This window comes from Halichoerus grypus, chromosome 6 (assembly GCF_964656455.1).
Source record: "Halichoerus grypus chromosome 6, mHalGry1.hap1.1, whole genome shotgun sequence".
In the NCBI taxonomy this organism is placed as follows: Eukaryota; Metazoa; Chordata; class Mammalia; order Carnivora; family Phocidae; genus Halichoerus; species Halichoerus grypus.
Window position 1 is genome coordinate 40542547 of NC_135717.1, and position 14410 is coordinate 40556956.

Sequence of the window (14410 nt, forward strand, 5' to 3'; positions counted from 1 at the left end):
TAGGGGTTTTTATTTTTTATTTTTATTTATTTGTTTTAAAGATTTTATTTATTTGACAGAGAACGAGAGAGGGAACACAGCAGGGGGAGTGGGAGAGGGAGAAGCAGGCTTCCTGCTGAGCAGGGAGCCCGATTTGGGGCCGATCCCAGAACTCTGGGATCATGACCTGAGCCAAAGGCAGACGCTTAAGGACTGAGCCACCCAGGCGCCCCCAAACCCATAGCTGTTTTTAATAGAATTGGATTTAGTCTGTAAGCCACTTTGGAGAACAGACCAGATACTTTTTTTTTTTTTGAGAGCAGGCGCAAAGGGAGAGGGAGAATCTTTCTTTAAAATATTTTATTTATTTTTGAGAGAGAGACAGAGAGCGCACACGAGTGAAGGGAGGGGCAGAGGGAGAAGCTGACTACCGGTTGAGCGGGTAGCCCAAATGCGGAGCTCGATCCCAGGACGCTGGGATCATGACCTGGGGCGAAGGGAGATGCTTCACCAACAGCCATCCAGGCTACCCTATTTATTTTATTTTATTTTGTTGCAGTTTAGTCTCCAGAATATATGGGTCTTGGGCTCTAGAATAAATCAGGGTTGGGACTCTTCTGGCTCGGGCTCTAGAATAAATTCAGGGTTGGGACTTTTCTGGCTCCGCCGTTTGGACAACTTGCTTGGACCACTCCTGCCGGTCTCCTCCAGGGCGGAGTTTCGGTCCCTATTCCGCCCCAGAAACTGCATTTCCCAGCAGGCTCAAGGCCCGCACCGACGCACTTCCTCCCGGCGTCCCCCGCGGCGGGAAGGAGCCGAGCGGGCTCGAGGCCGACGCGACAAGCCTTCGTCGCCGTCGCCGCCGCCGCCACCACCGCTGTGAGAGGAGTCGCCGCGGCCGTCCCTGCCGCCCTCGCCGGCCACCATGTCCGCCCAGGCGCAGATGCGGGCCCTGTTGGACCAGCTCATGGGCACGGCCCGGGACGGTGAGTCGGAGCGGCCGGACAGGCGAGGGGTTGGGGCGGGAGTGAGGCGAGGCCGCCGGGCGGCCTGAGGCGGGGGCCGCGACCGTCTGCGCCTGCGCCGGACACCCTCCCCTCCCCCGCGCGCCGACCGCAGGCGCCGGGTCTTTGTCTGAGCCGGTTCGCTTTGGAAGCGGCCGCGACCGGGTTCTCCCTCGCTGGCGGTGGGTCCCCGGTGGGCTCCTCCCTCGGAGCCCGAGTCGTCGGTGGGGCTTCAGCCCCCTCCCCTTTTGCCGTCCTGCGACTTTCTCCCCGTCCCGCGGCCCGGCGCCGCTCGGGGAGCCGGGGAGTCGGCGAAGGGCTGGCGCCCCCGTGGGCTCCACATCGCTGGCAGCCGGGTGGCGGAGCTCCTCCGAGGCTCCTCGGGGAAGAAGCTACCTACAACCCGAGGGAGCCGGATGGGCCCGGAAACCCCGGCCGTTCCTGTTCTGCACCAAGAGCAGCCGTAAATTGAGCTTTTCTAACGTGGCTTCCTGCCGAGTGCCTTTCCAGCCCCCTTCCCCTCCCAGCCACATAGGAGAGCCTCTGTTTAGCTAGCACTTGGCAGTCGTTAGGTAGGTCGTACAATGACGGTTGTAGGGAGGAGTGAAAGATCATGATGGTTGTCTCAGGAGAAAGCGGTTGCACCTTTGCAAAACTATATACCTGCTGTGGTTTGTGTTTTCTTTTCTACTGAAGTAATGAAGTTGTAAGTTCACATTGGCACATTCGCAGGGCTGTGCAGATTCTTTGCACTTTATTTCATAGGTGAATAAGTGCTTTTTAGCTTTCTTTGTATATTGAGTTGCTTTTGAATTGCTTCCCATATTTTTATTTCATACAAACTGAACAATTGTGGCCCCTCTATTTTATTTATAAAGGTTCAGTGTATCTTTGCCTGCCTACATCAATCTGCAAGGGAGTTGCAGAAAAGCCTCATGTTCATCGAGCCGTGAGTCACAACCAATTTCTAAGCTGTTATAACAAAAAAGTGTTTGCTTTTTTTCACAAATAACTTTAAAAGTGTAGTTTAGAAAGAAAACATTTTCAATAAAAAGACACAACATTAATCCTGGATGCTTGCAAATCCTAAAATATATTCCTCCTTTAGTATTACACAGCTCTGTGTATACACAGATTAGCTTTAAAATTTGTCACATTCCACTTTGCCTTTACTTTTATGTATCATTCCCCTGACTTCCTTACTGCAGGTTGGGCAAGAAAACTTTTCCTTTAAAACTTTTCAACAGCGGGCATAAAATTCTGCAGCTGAGGTCTTGAAGAATGCAGATGGGTACAGTATGTGTTGGAACTCACAGTGTGTATTGACTAACCTAGTTCCCTTTTTTTTTTTCTCCTTTGGTATTGTCTTGTTAAAAGTGACTCCCAGGTGCCAACTTTCTTTTTTAAGGGTGGGGGTGAAGGGGATAGGAAGATTAGGTCTAGATTATTTATCAGTCAGTGGTAGAGTTTGAAAGCTTTCTTCTTCATGTGATTTTGGGCAAAATACTGCCTATGCATTTGTGCATAGCAAAATGATTAGATTAATATGTAGCTTCTGTTGGTGGAAACTACCAGCTGTAAGTCATATGTGGTGATTCATGGCCCTCTGATTAGCGTGGGTTTTGGTATTACTGCCCACATGTATGTGTGGGGTTAATGGCCTTTTGGTGCTCAGCCTCTTCAGATTCCTTGACTTCTTTGGCACAATGATGGAGTCAGATCTCATTAAGTGTGATTCTTCATGATACATTTAGCATCAAAAAACATCTGTATTCCGCTCCAGTTGTAAATATCTCTAGATCAGCTTTTCATTGTATTTGGTAGTCTGCCAGTCATCCAGGTGAATTGTTGTACCGGATATGCTTTGGTGTTTAACGTGATAATATTGTCTTATTTAAAACCACAAATGAATTTCAGGAGACGAAACCAGACAGAGGGTCAAGTTTACAGATGACCGTGTCTGCAAGAGTCACCTTCTGGACTGCTGCCCTCATGATATCCTGGCTGGGACGGTAGGTGTATTCGGAGTTGGGGGAATATCATAGAACACTCAGACTTGGGGGCTGTGTAGGCAGTGAAGGTTGAATTGTTTTTCTTTACCAGGCAGAAATCACCTGCTGCCTTTCAAATGATAGATTGTTAGTTTGGTGGAATTTTGTTATGGGGTATACTTCACTGCTATAAAAATTTCTTTTTGTAATTTATCATATTTTTGTAGAATCATTTATATGGAGGTAGTCACAGCTAAGTAGTATGAGAAGTGTCATTTGGCCAAACCAAAAAAGTATGCTTCAGGTCAGCCTATAGTTCTTTGAAAATTCGGGATTGGTGGGTTGGTTTTCATGTTGAACATATGTTAATGCTAGACTTTTGATCTAACGTACTTTTTTTTTTGGTGGGCAGCAATGTAAGGTTTATTGAGTGATAGCCGAGTGATAGTACAAAGTTCCTGAGGAGGGAGGGGATCCGAGAGGGTTGCCCTAACAAGACACATTTCTTACCCAATTCTTAGGTTTTTAATAGATCAGTTGGGTGTAACACTGAGTTTTTAGTGTTGTGTTACATTACCCTTTCAAGAAATCAACACATGATCCAATGAATATCGATCCCTGAAATTTTATGTTCACTTTAGAAGAACCAAATAGATAAATACTAGTATTATGTAATGTGCATTTATTCAAAATCAGATAGGATTGGGGCACCTGGGTGACTCAGTCGTTAAGCGTGAGCAAGACTGGCACATTTCCCATCCTTTCTTAAGATTTTACACAGTAATTGCCAGCACTGCAAGCTGATACAAATGCTGTGAAAGAAAAGCAGAGACGGGTGCTTGGGGGGCTCAGCCATTGCGCATCTGCCTTCGGCTCAGGTCATGATTCCAGAGTCCTGGGATCAAGCCCCACATCTGGCTCCCTGCTCCGCGGGGAGCCTGCTTCTCCCTCTCCCCCTGCTTGTGTTTCCTCTCTTGCTGTGTCTCTCTCTGTCAAATAAATAAAATATTAAAAAAAGACAAAAACAAAATCAGATAGGATTGAAGAAGACTAAAAGCTGGAGAATTATCTACCATGATTCAGCCACATAGAGAAAAGGAGTCCTGTAAATACCACCACCGTTCCACCATTTTTCAGATTGCACTTAATGGAATATAAAACCGTCTGCTCATTTTAAGGGTCAAATGTTCATCCACTAGGGAACATTTTCTTCATGATTAATTGTTGCTTTTCTCATTACCATTGTGAGGGGAACAGCCTGTGGAAAACTGCATACATGTATTAGATCTTCTCAAGCTGACTCTACAGAGAGCAAATAGGAAATGAATGTCAAACACTGTACCTTTGTTACCTGAGGTTTTGCCTGTAGTTTGACCTGGCATAGGGATATGTTTTGCTGTGGATTGTTGTGGGTACCATCAACATAGATTAATGGCTTCCGCTAGTTTAAAGCAGTTCTGCTGAAGGAAAATCCTGTAGGGGAGGCATCATAACCTGGAATTGTTGATGGATCTTAGTGGGAGAAGCCAAGGAGCAGAGGGATGGATGTGCACGAGTGTGAAGCATTTCAGTTTTTTGAGGGAGGGCTGGGGGGTGTCAGATCCCTGGGTAGCATTGTTCCAGAATGCTGGTGAGAAAAATAACCAGAATGGGGGCATTTCCTACAAATATTTATTGTGTTAGTTACAGATTAACTCATCAAATATTCCATTGAACACTTGCTGTGTGCCAGGCACTGGATATATGGTGCCAGTAAGATAAAGTCTTTACTTTATCCAGTGGAGGAAGAGGATAGACAATAAATGAATAGATAACGGGTTGTTTTAGGTAGAGTGATAAAAGATTTCTCAGGGACATTGGAGCAGAGACTTGAATGGTGAGAAAGAATGTGCACAGTTTGGGGTTAGAATGCCCTGGGTGAAAGATGGAGCCGGCGGACAGCAGGCATGCTGCTGGCGTGTCTGGAGTGGTGAGAGTGAGGGGGAGAGGCGGGAGAGGCAGGCAGAGGCTGTGGAATCAGATGAGTTGTGAGAAGCCATGGACTGAGCAGGTTGGCCAGGGATGGCTCGGCAAGGGGAATCTAAGAAGAAGCCGACTAGGATGATTAGGATTAGGATGAGGGTTGAGAAATTGGATGGGGGTGGTTGTAAAAGGTGAGCCTCACTGGTATGGGCTCCATGGAAGTGGGAAGTGAGGAGTGGAGTTGAATGATGGGTCTTCTGATGAGTTTGTGTTTTGTGTAAAATTGAAATGGAATGAATGTGATTAAATTTTTAGAGCAAAGTGGCTAAATGAAGGTGGTTGTAACCTTCAGTCTTCTAAGGATTGCTCCAGGCCCAAGTTGTTGCTCAAAACCATCTCCTGTCACTGGTAGGGGTGAGGCAAGGAGGAATGGAAGTTACAGTTTTATTGTGGCTTAATGGGAAAATACAGTATTGGTTAGTAAGTTTGGGAGAGTAAGATAGCTGGAGGGAATGTAGTGTAACAAGTTACACTTGTCTCAGTGGAAAAACTTCTGTTTTCCAAACGTTCTGGAAGGAGCCTTTAGTACCCTTCCCTGTCAGCAGTGTGAGACCGCTAGAGGGTAGAGAACACAGGTGTTTGGTAAAAAAAAGATCTGACACACTGGATTTAACAGCCACTTAAAATCTTTTGGAAGAGGACTTACTGTAGTATTTCAACTCTGTGTGGTGTTTAGCTGCCAGGGGAATTGGCCAGTACTTCCCTACCTCCTTGGCAAAACTGAAAATACACAGTCGGAGAGTAACGTGGAACCCAGCCCCGTCCTCTGCTTGCATTAGCCGTGGCTTTTTGAGAGTTCTCACCCAAAGGAAGGCTAGCAGTGAATTTTTGCTTCATGGATGGTTCGCTAATGTCAAAATTTTCTTGACAGTTGAAGTTTCTAGAATGGAAATTTATTTGTACTTAAAATGCTTAGTAGTTAAGGTTTTAGTGCTTACTTCTCCTGGTGGTAGGTTTTCTTTGAGATACAGAGCTTTCATTAGCTTTTAAGCATTTCTGATGTTTGTCAGTTATTTTGCAGCTGTGGTGCTTGCTTTTCATTTGTGGAGACTATATTTTAAAGAATCATACTAATGCTTAAAAGAGTGAACGAAGCAAAAGTTGTCAGCAATATAGGGACAGCGATTCTGGCTACAACTTTGGCTTATAGAATTACTCTTGCCCTACCTCTGGATCCCCCCATGTGACCAACATACATGAACTCATATGACCTTTTTTTTTTTTTTAAAGATTTTATTTATTTATTTGACAGAGACAGAGATAGCAAGAGCAGGAACACAAGCAGGGGGAGTGGGAGAGGGAGAAGCAGGCTTCCCGCTGAGCAGGGAGCCCAATGCGGGGCTCGATCCCAGAATCCTGGGATCATGACCTGAGCTGAAGGCAAACGCTTAACGACTGAGCCACCCAGGCGCCCCTGAACTCATATGACTTTACAGTAAGAATAATGAAGGAGAAAAGAGGTCTTTAGCATTTAAATGCAGAAGTTGATCCTTGGTCAAAATGAAGATGAGCTCCACACTAGGGAGCCCACTGTTGGTTCTGTCACTGTTTTTACTAAAGGATGTTTTGTTAGTGAACGTGGCATGCGCCTACTGTGAGACTAGGGCCCAAGAGTCAGGTACTACCAGCCTCCCTGATTTGCCTAAAATGTTAAGGACTTTATAATCCATGAAGTTTTTGAACTCATTTTGGATGTAGTTGTCATTTGAGCTTAAAGGAGGCCCTGGACTCCATCATTCTCTGTTTACTCGTTATGTAGACACATGTTTTGGTCCAATTGCTTGGACTTGGTGTCTCCTCATTGTGATGCTGGGTTTCGTTAACTTGCACTGTATGACTTGATAGCATGATCCTTAGCATACAAACTTTCCTTTTGCTCTTGATGGCCAGAGGTGGAGGGTGCTGTCACAGAGTCCTGCACTCAGAATTTAGTTAAGAGATATGCTCTGTTGTCTAATTGTTCTACATGTGCTTACAACACATAGTAGCATATCGGGCTAATCTTACTGGTAATACAGGTTATTTGTTTTCGTGAAACAACCTTTTGTTTCTCAAATGGGGCAACTGAGTGGCCCGATTCTATGTCTCCATTTATATCCAGGGTCATTTACTAGGTTAGGAGAATGTTTGGAGGATTTTTTTGGCTCTAAATTGGCCTATTCTGCTTTATGCCTTCTGGTATACAAAGAGATACACAAAGCCAAGTGTTAGGTTGTGTTGTAATTGCCAAAACCTGATTACTATCTGCTCTTTCTTTTTTCTTGCCTCTGTACCTTAGGCATTCGAGCATCCTGAGTAGTGAAGGTTACAGGAAGGAATGCCTAGACAGTTTATGATACTCTTGTTTTCTGGCCTTTTCCTTGCAACCTCTCCCCTCCCCCATGCTGCTGTTCACTGAGTAGATGTTTCTTACTCTTTTCTTTTTTTTTTTTTTAAAGATTTTATTTATTTATTTATTTACTTAGCGCTTGAATGGGGAGTAGGGGCAGAGCGAAAGGGAGAGAGAATCCCAGCTGGCTCCCCGCTGAGTGTAGAGCCTGCCATGGGGCTCTATCCCACAACCCTGAGATCATGACCTGAGCAGAAATCAAGAGTTGGACAGTCAGCTGACTGATCTACCCAGGTGCCTTACTGAATAGACTTTTCTTTTTTGACTGATACAAAAATAAAACTAGCAAAAGCTGATTAATATGGTTTTCATTATTAGTCCAGTTATCTCTGGGTCTGAAAGAGACAGAAACCTTCACACTTAAATGTATCAAAATGTCGTATTAACATGGTGGTAAAAGAAAAATAAGGTTTCTTGGCTATATGCTGTTTTTTAATATTTTTATTATAGTTTACTATTCAAAAAGGTATTGTTTATTTTGGTGACAGTTGAAACACCAGGTCATGTGCTTTCTACAATGGGTAGATGTTCATGTGTAAACTTTTGTTTCTTTCTCACAGCGCATGGATTTAGGAGAATGTACCAAAATCCACGACTTGGCCCTCCGAGCAGATTATGAGATTGCAAGTAAAGAAAGGGACCTGTTTTTTGAATTAGATGTAAGTTTTATTTTGTGATAATTCGTCCTTACTGTGAAGAGCCAAATATCAACTAACAAGAATAATGTAACATTTGTAAGTTATGAAGCAGAATAACAAAAGAGGTAACTTGTTATTCTACCACTAGGACTGAGAGCTAGAACATAGCCAGTAATATTTGGTATCTACCTGTAAGTCTACCACCCCCACACTGTTGTGCATTTTGTATGTCTCATTTCCTTTTAAAAATGTTATTACATATTTTTATGATTCCTTGAACTTTGTATTTTTGCTTGTTTTTAAGCCTTAAAAGAATAGTTTCATAGCACAGTCTTGAATAACGGTTTTCATTCAATATTATATTTTTGTTTACCCATTTTGTTGGGTATGGTTTATTCTCATTGCTGCTTGAGTATTCCCCAGACTCTCTAGTCATTATTTGGGTTGATTCTAGGTTGTGGAGTTTTTTTGTTTGTTTTGTTTTGTTTTGCTATTACAAACAGTATTATGAATGTTTTTGAATGTATTGTTGGTGTATGCGTATTAGGTTTATTTAGGGTCTATTCCGAGGGGAGGAATTGCTGGCTTACAGGGATTGCATATGTTCATCCTTGCAAGATAGTTTTGTAATGGTGTCCTTTTTCTCTCTTGCTTCTGTTGTTGATAAAGCCATGGTATCAATTTATACCCCAAAGTAGAATTTTTGCAATTCAGTGGTTATAAAGTAGAATTTCACAACTTTTTTTTAAACTGTTGCCTCCCAAAGGAACCCTTTTAAAGAATTTTCTTCCTTATTCGTCCCTTACCCTTCTATGGAATTTTGTTACCACAGAACCCTGCATATTACCTTAATGTGCTATGGTTTTCCAGGCCACAAACTATTGTGATAGCTAAGAGTTTTTTTTCACCCTTTAACAGCAGTTTTCACCTCTTTACCCATTGAGAGTGCAGGATTTAGAGTCACTCTATTTGTTTTTTCTTTTCCCTAATTCTCCATCACTAGTATGATCAAAGGTCAGTGAAGAGGTTTGGTGGCATTCAGGTTCCTAAGTAAAGACTGGGAAGAGACAGAGCTTGGTGTGAGGAAACCAAGGAAAGGCATCTCCTCTTCACCAAAGGACATTTTACTTTATTTTATTTTTTTTACCAAAGGACATTTTAAAGGATATGTTGTAGCCGGAGTAAACTGTCTTTAACAGTAGTCTTAAAAGTAATTAAAATTAATTCTTTTTCAGATTCATTCTTTAACCACAGTGTGCTCTCAGTGTTGAATCTTTGAATTAACTAAAAATGCCTTTAGCAACAGTTTGACTAACAGAAGAGGCTTGGAAAGGGAATTTTTCTATATTGTAAGTTTTCATTCTTCAGTAACCTGCAGATGCTTATGCAAAGAGGCCATTACTTTGGGACGTCAGGTTTCAGAGACTGATATGTACCCCGGTTGAATTGAAATCTCAGGTTTAGTAATGTTTTCTGGATCAGAAGTCTTAGCATTTCTACTAAATCAGAATGTCAGTGCATTTTTTATTTTTTATTAGATTTTATTTGTCAAAGAGAAAGGGAGAGAGAGAGAGCAAGCACAAGCAAGGGGAGCGGCAGGCAGAGGGAGAAGCAGGCTCCCCGTGTAGCAAGGAGCCCAATCGGGACTCGATCCCAGGACCCTGGGATCATGACCCAAGCCGAAGGCAGCCGCTTAACTGACGGAGCCACTCAGGCGTCCGGTCAGTGCATTTTTTAAATGACTGATGAATTTAAAGTTAGAAAACATTCATAGAAGAAATGGTGTCAGTGACTGAAACACACAGAATCATTTAGTATATTTTGAAGGAGGTGTGTTCAGCCAGTGTGCAGAAAGTGGAGTGTGTTTTTTTTGTTTTTGTTTTTTTAATGAATACTATTGAAAACTATGCATTAGCCAGTAAGAAAATACCCAGTTGGATCCCCAGGAAATGAATTTTGTTTTGTCATCTTGATGCTATAAAGTCTAGAAGCTATAAGAGAAAGATGGGTACATTTGTCTGTATAAAAACTTAAAATTTAGCCTATCAAGAGTACCTGTACATGGGACGCCTGGCTGGCTCAGTCTGAAGAGCATGTGACTCTTGATCTTGGGGTCGCGAGTTTAAGCCCTACGTTGGGTGTGAAGATTACTGAAAAAAAGTTCCCATACGTACAATGAGAATAAACTGGGACAGGATATTTACAGTGTTTATGATGATGGGCTAGTTATCTTTATATGTAAAATTCATCATAATGGACATAGATGGTATCAATGGCTCAATAAAAAAATGGGCAAAGGATAGAAAAGGACATTGCCTGGTGGGCATCTAATCCTATGGCTGGTGCTCACCCTCACTCAAAACTGAAGACATGGGGGATTAAATGATCCTGATACACCTCCTGGGTAACTCAACATCTCAAGATGTGAAAGTACATGCCAGCATGGCCAGTTCTAAGATTATATCTCACTGATATGCTTGCATATGTACAAAGATACATTTGTTCTAGAATGTTCCTTCAGCATTTATAACTGCAGAAAACAGGAACCAAGTAAACTTCCTCAAAAGGGGACTGCCTAAATCATAGTTGCTCTTTAGGATGGAATGATGTGTAACTGTGAAAAGAGAATTGGGCTAGTTCATTGTGTTGTTGATGTGAGATTATCTGCAAGACAGATTAAGTGGATAAGCAAAGTGTGATATCATGCTTCCCTAGTGTTTATTAATTTAACTTAATTTTTTATTTTTTATTTTTTTTTAAGATTTTATTTATTTATTTGAGAGAGAGAATTAGATAGAGAGAGCATGAGAGGGGGGAGGGTCAGAGGGAGAAGCAGACTCCCCGCCGAGCAGGGAGCCCGATGCGGGACTCGATCCCGGGACTCCAGGATCATGACCTGAGCCGAAGGCAGTCGCTCAACCAACTGAGCCACCCAGGCGCCCAATTTAACTTAATTTTTTAAAAGATTTTATTTATTTATTTGAGAGAGCTCCGCATGCATGAGTGGGTTTGGGGGCAGAAGGAGAGGGATAAGCAAACTTCGCACTGAGCACAGAGCCAGAGGCAGGGCTTGATCTCACAAGCCCTGAAATCATTAATTGAGCCGAAATCAAGAGTCGCCAACAGAGCCACCCAGGCTCGTCCCCATAGTGTTTGTTTTTTTAATATGTTATTTATTTATTTATTTTTAGGATTTATTTTTAGGGAGTGGGCACTCGTGCAAGTGGGAGGGGCAGAGGGAGAGGGAAAGAAGCTGACTCCCCTCTGAGCACGGAGCCCTACATGGGGCTTGATCCTATGATCCTGAGATCAGGGCCTGAGCTGAAACCAAGAGTTGGATGCTCACCCAGGCGCCCCGTGTCTTGTTTTTTCTTTTTTCTTTTTTTTTAGATTTTTATTTATTTATTACACAGAGAGAGGGAACACAAGCAGGGGGAGTGGGAGAGGAGAAGCAGGCTTCCCGCTGAGTGGAGAGCCCGATGTGGGGCTCGATCCCAGGACCCTGGGACCGTGACCTGAGCCGAAGGCAGACGCTTAACGACTGAGCCACCCACGTGCCCCCCGTGTCTTGTTTTTTAACAGTGTTTTAAATTGCATACATCCTTATTTTTACTTACTTGCTTTTAAGTGAGCGGTGTGCCCAGCATGGGGCTTAAATTCATCACCCCGAGATCAAGAGTTGCATGCTGTACCACTCAGCCAGCCAGGTGCCCCTCCATAGTGTGTGGTTTTTTTGTTTTTTGTTTTTTTAATAAGGAAGGGTGTTGTACACTTGTTAATACGTTTAGATGTGCAGAGAGGTGTTTTAGAGGAACCCAAGAGATTACAACCACTTTAACTTGGTTTGAGGGTTAGAGCAGGGCAAGAGACCTTTGTGTACTATGTGAAAATATACCACCTAGAGGAATTATTTTTTCAGTTAAAAAGGTAACCACTCTTCCCCTCAACTCCTTAAAAATAATTGTTGATCTTACAGATGGTTCATATTAAAATGTTTGATAACCAGTGGAAGAAGTCCTTCTGCCCTGAAGAATGAAGGGCATTTTGGAGTAGCCATATCTGAAGGAGAGCAGTCTGTCAGGGCATAGTCAGCATGTGAAATGCATATACGAACTCATTCCAGAACTCCGCTGTTGGGAACATATCTTAGGGATATGTGCAGATGAGTACACAGAAAAGATGCTCATTGCAAATTTTTTTTTAAAGGGAGAAGAGGCTATAATGAAACTATTAATGGAGAACTGGTTATATAAATTGTGTTATCAACAGTGGAATGTTGCTTTATAAAGCTAAGAGGAAGATACCTCTGGGTGTTAAGGAGGGAGATTTTACCTTAAAAAGTTTCTTCAATGGCTTTAAGATATAATTCACGTGCCATACAATTTACCCCACCTTTAAATTTTTCTTTTCTTTTTTCTAAAGTAGGCTCCATACTCAGCGTGGAGCCCTTAAGTTTTTAATTTATACATATCAGTAGTGTTTGGATGTACATGGTTTACTCTGATAAGTAAAGTAATTAAAAGTGGCCTGACTTTAAAATACCAAGCTAGAAGAACTTTTTATCTCCTTACTTTTACAGAGTAAACTTTAATGGAAAAATAAAGGTTTTTCTCAAAATACAGGTTTGTTAAGTTAATTTGATGAAAATCAGTTTTTAAATCTTTTTGGTAGGTAATGCATGTTCACTGGGAGATTCCAGAGGTCTAAAAGGCTCTGGTAAAAAGTCTCTCCTTTCCATGTAACCAGCCATCCAGTAGCTCTCTCTGGAGGTTAGTTTCATTTTTTAAAGATAGCTGATACACAATGAAGAGATAGGTTTATCAGAAGGCTAGTTGTGATTTTTTTGTGTCAAAATGTCAGTTTTGAGAAGCAGAAAACTCTTCAGAAACATTTTGGTCAGATGTGGTCAGTGGGCTGACTCTTGATAATCCTGACCTGCTGCTGCCCCCCCCATGAGCTGCTGGTGGTTCTGGGCTCCTGGCCTTCCATGAGGCCCCTGCACTGTCCAAGGCCCAGGCTCTGGACCAGCAGCTCCCAGGCGTCCCTCTTGAGGTTGGTTTCTGGAAGGGCTGCAGTGCGGTCATCACTGTTGGGAAATGGGCATAGGTTTCATTGTCACAGGTTGTAAACCATCACTAATCCATGATTGGTTCTGGTTTTTCTTAGTAGCATATTCTGTAGCTCACCAGGTGTTTTGGTAGATCTCCATTATTGGTTATAACTCTGTTAGGTGGGTCCACCATTTACCAGAGTTTCAGGAAGTGCCTTAAGCCTGATGTTATTTGCCAGAATTAATGGAGGCAGCACCATGTGGTGCTGGCAGAGCAGTTGGACCCCTTGTAGTGGGCCAGTCAGGGGGACACCTGACCTCAAACTCAGAACATTTGTTTTAATGTTGAAAAGCTTATCAAATATATTAAAGATAACAGGCATTTGAGTTATATTTTAAACCATTTTTGTCATACAAGGGTTGTATATATATATTTTTAGAACAGATTATTGTAATCAGGTCTGTGAGAAAGCTTTGCATACTAGATGGTCCTGCTAAGACATCCATGCCTTTTGTTTGTTTTTTTATAAAAGAAAAACCTTGCTAAAACTTGGGTTTTTAGTTGATTTATTAATTCATGATATATTAGTTTAAAATAAGATGTATTTTTACAGAAGGCGTCATGAAGATCTTTTTTTTTTAAGATTTTATTTATTTATTTGAGATAGAGCAGCAGAGGGAGAGGGAGAATTAGGGTCCCCATGGAGCAGGGAGCCCGATATGGGGCTCGATCCCAGGACCCCAGAATCATGACCTGAGCCGAAGGCAGACGGCTTAACCGACTGAGCCACCCAGGTGCCTCTATTGTTAAAATCTATTTTCATAATTAGTTACTGAATTTATAGATTGACATTTGACTTTTAGTAGATCTTCTACGAGAGCTCATCAGCCCTTTTTACAAATCTAAAATATTTAAGCAATTTGTAAGAAGTTGTCCTACAAGGACATTCGCATATGTATGAGAAGACCTGAGATGTTCATTGCATCGTTTTGAATTAGTGAAAAAGTGAAAATACCCAAGTACGTTTGTTTTTAGAGGAGCTAAATAGTCATGTTACAGTGAAATGAAATACTGCACAGCTGAAGATTGTAGAAGACAGAAGATGTATGCATTGATGTGAAGAAGAAAAAATGGAAACTTACCAAACTGTCTTGTTTGGTTGGAATAAAAATTGAGTGCTTAGGTACGCATTTTAATGCAATTTTAAAAAATATATACCAAATTCTTAAGTGATTTTTTTTTTTTTTTTTTTGGAGAAACCACGCAGGAGCTGGGGGTGGGGGCAGGGAGGGAGAGAATCCCAAGCAGGCTCCACGCCCAGCATTGAGCTAGATCT

The 14410-nt window shown here is 42.4% G+C and overlaps 1 protein-coding gene across 4 annotated transcripts in view; it reads left to right on the plus strand.

The window, feature by feature from the left end:
- Positions 1 to 777: 777 nt before the first annotated feature.
- Positions 778 to 14410, plus strand: part of LUC7L (LUC7 like) — a 36001-nt gene continuing 22368 nt past the window's right edge. The window contains exons 1-4 of one of the 4 annotated variants that reach the window (XM_036083554.2): positions 778 to 965; positions 1862 to 1932; positions 2901 to 2995; positions 7946 to 8044. In XM_036083554.2, the coding sequence (XP_035939447.1) occupies positions 7949 to 8044 (96 nt within the window). In that variant the 5' untranslated portion in view covers positions 778 to 965; positions 1862 to 1932; positions 2901 to 2995; positions 7946 to 7948. The remainder of the gene's footprint in view (positions 966 to 1861; positions 1933 to 2900; positions 2996 to 7945; positions 8045 to 14410) is intronic. The other 3 variants (XM_036083553.2, XM_036083552.2, XM_036083550.2) reach the window with 3 other exon arrangements.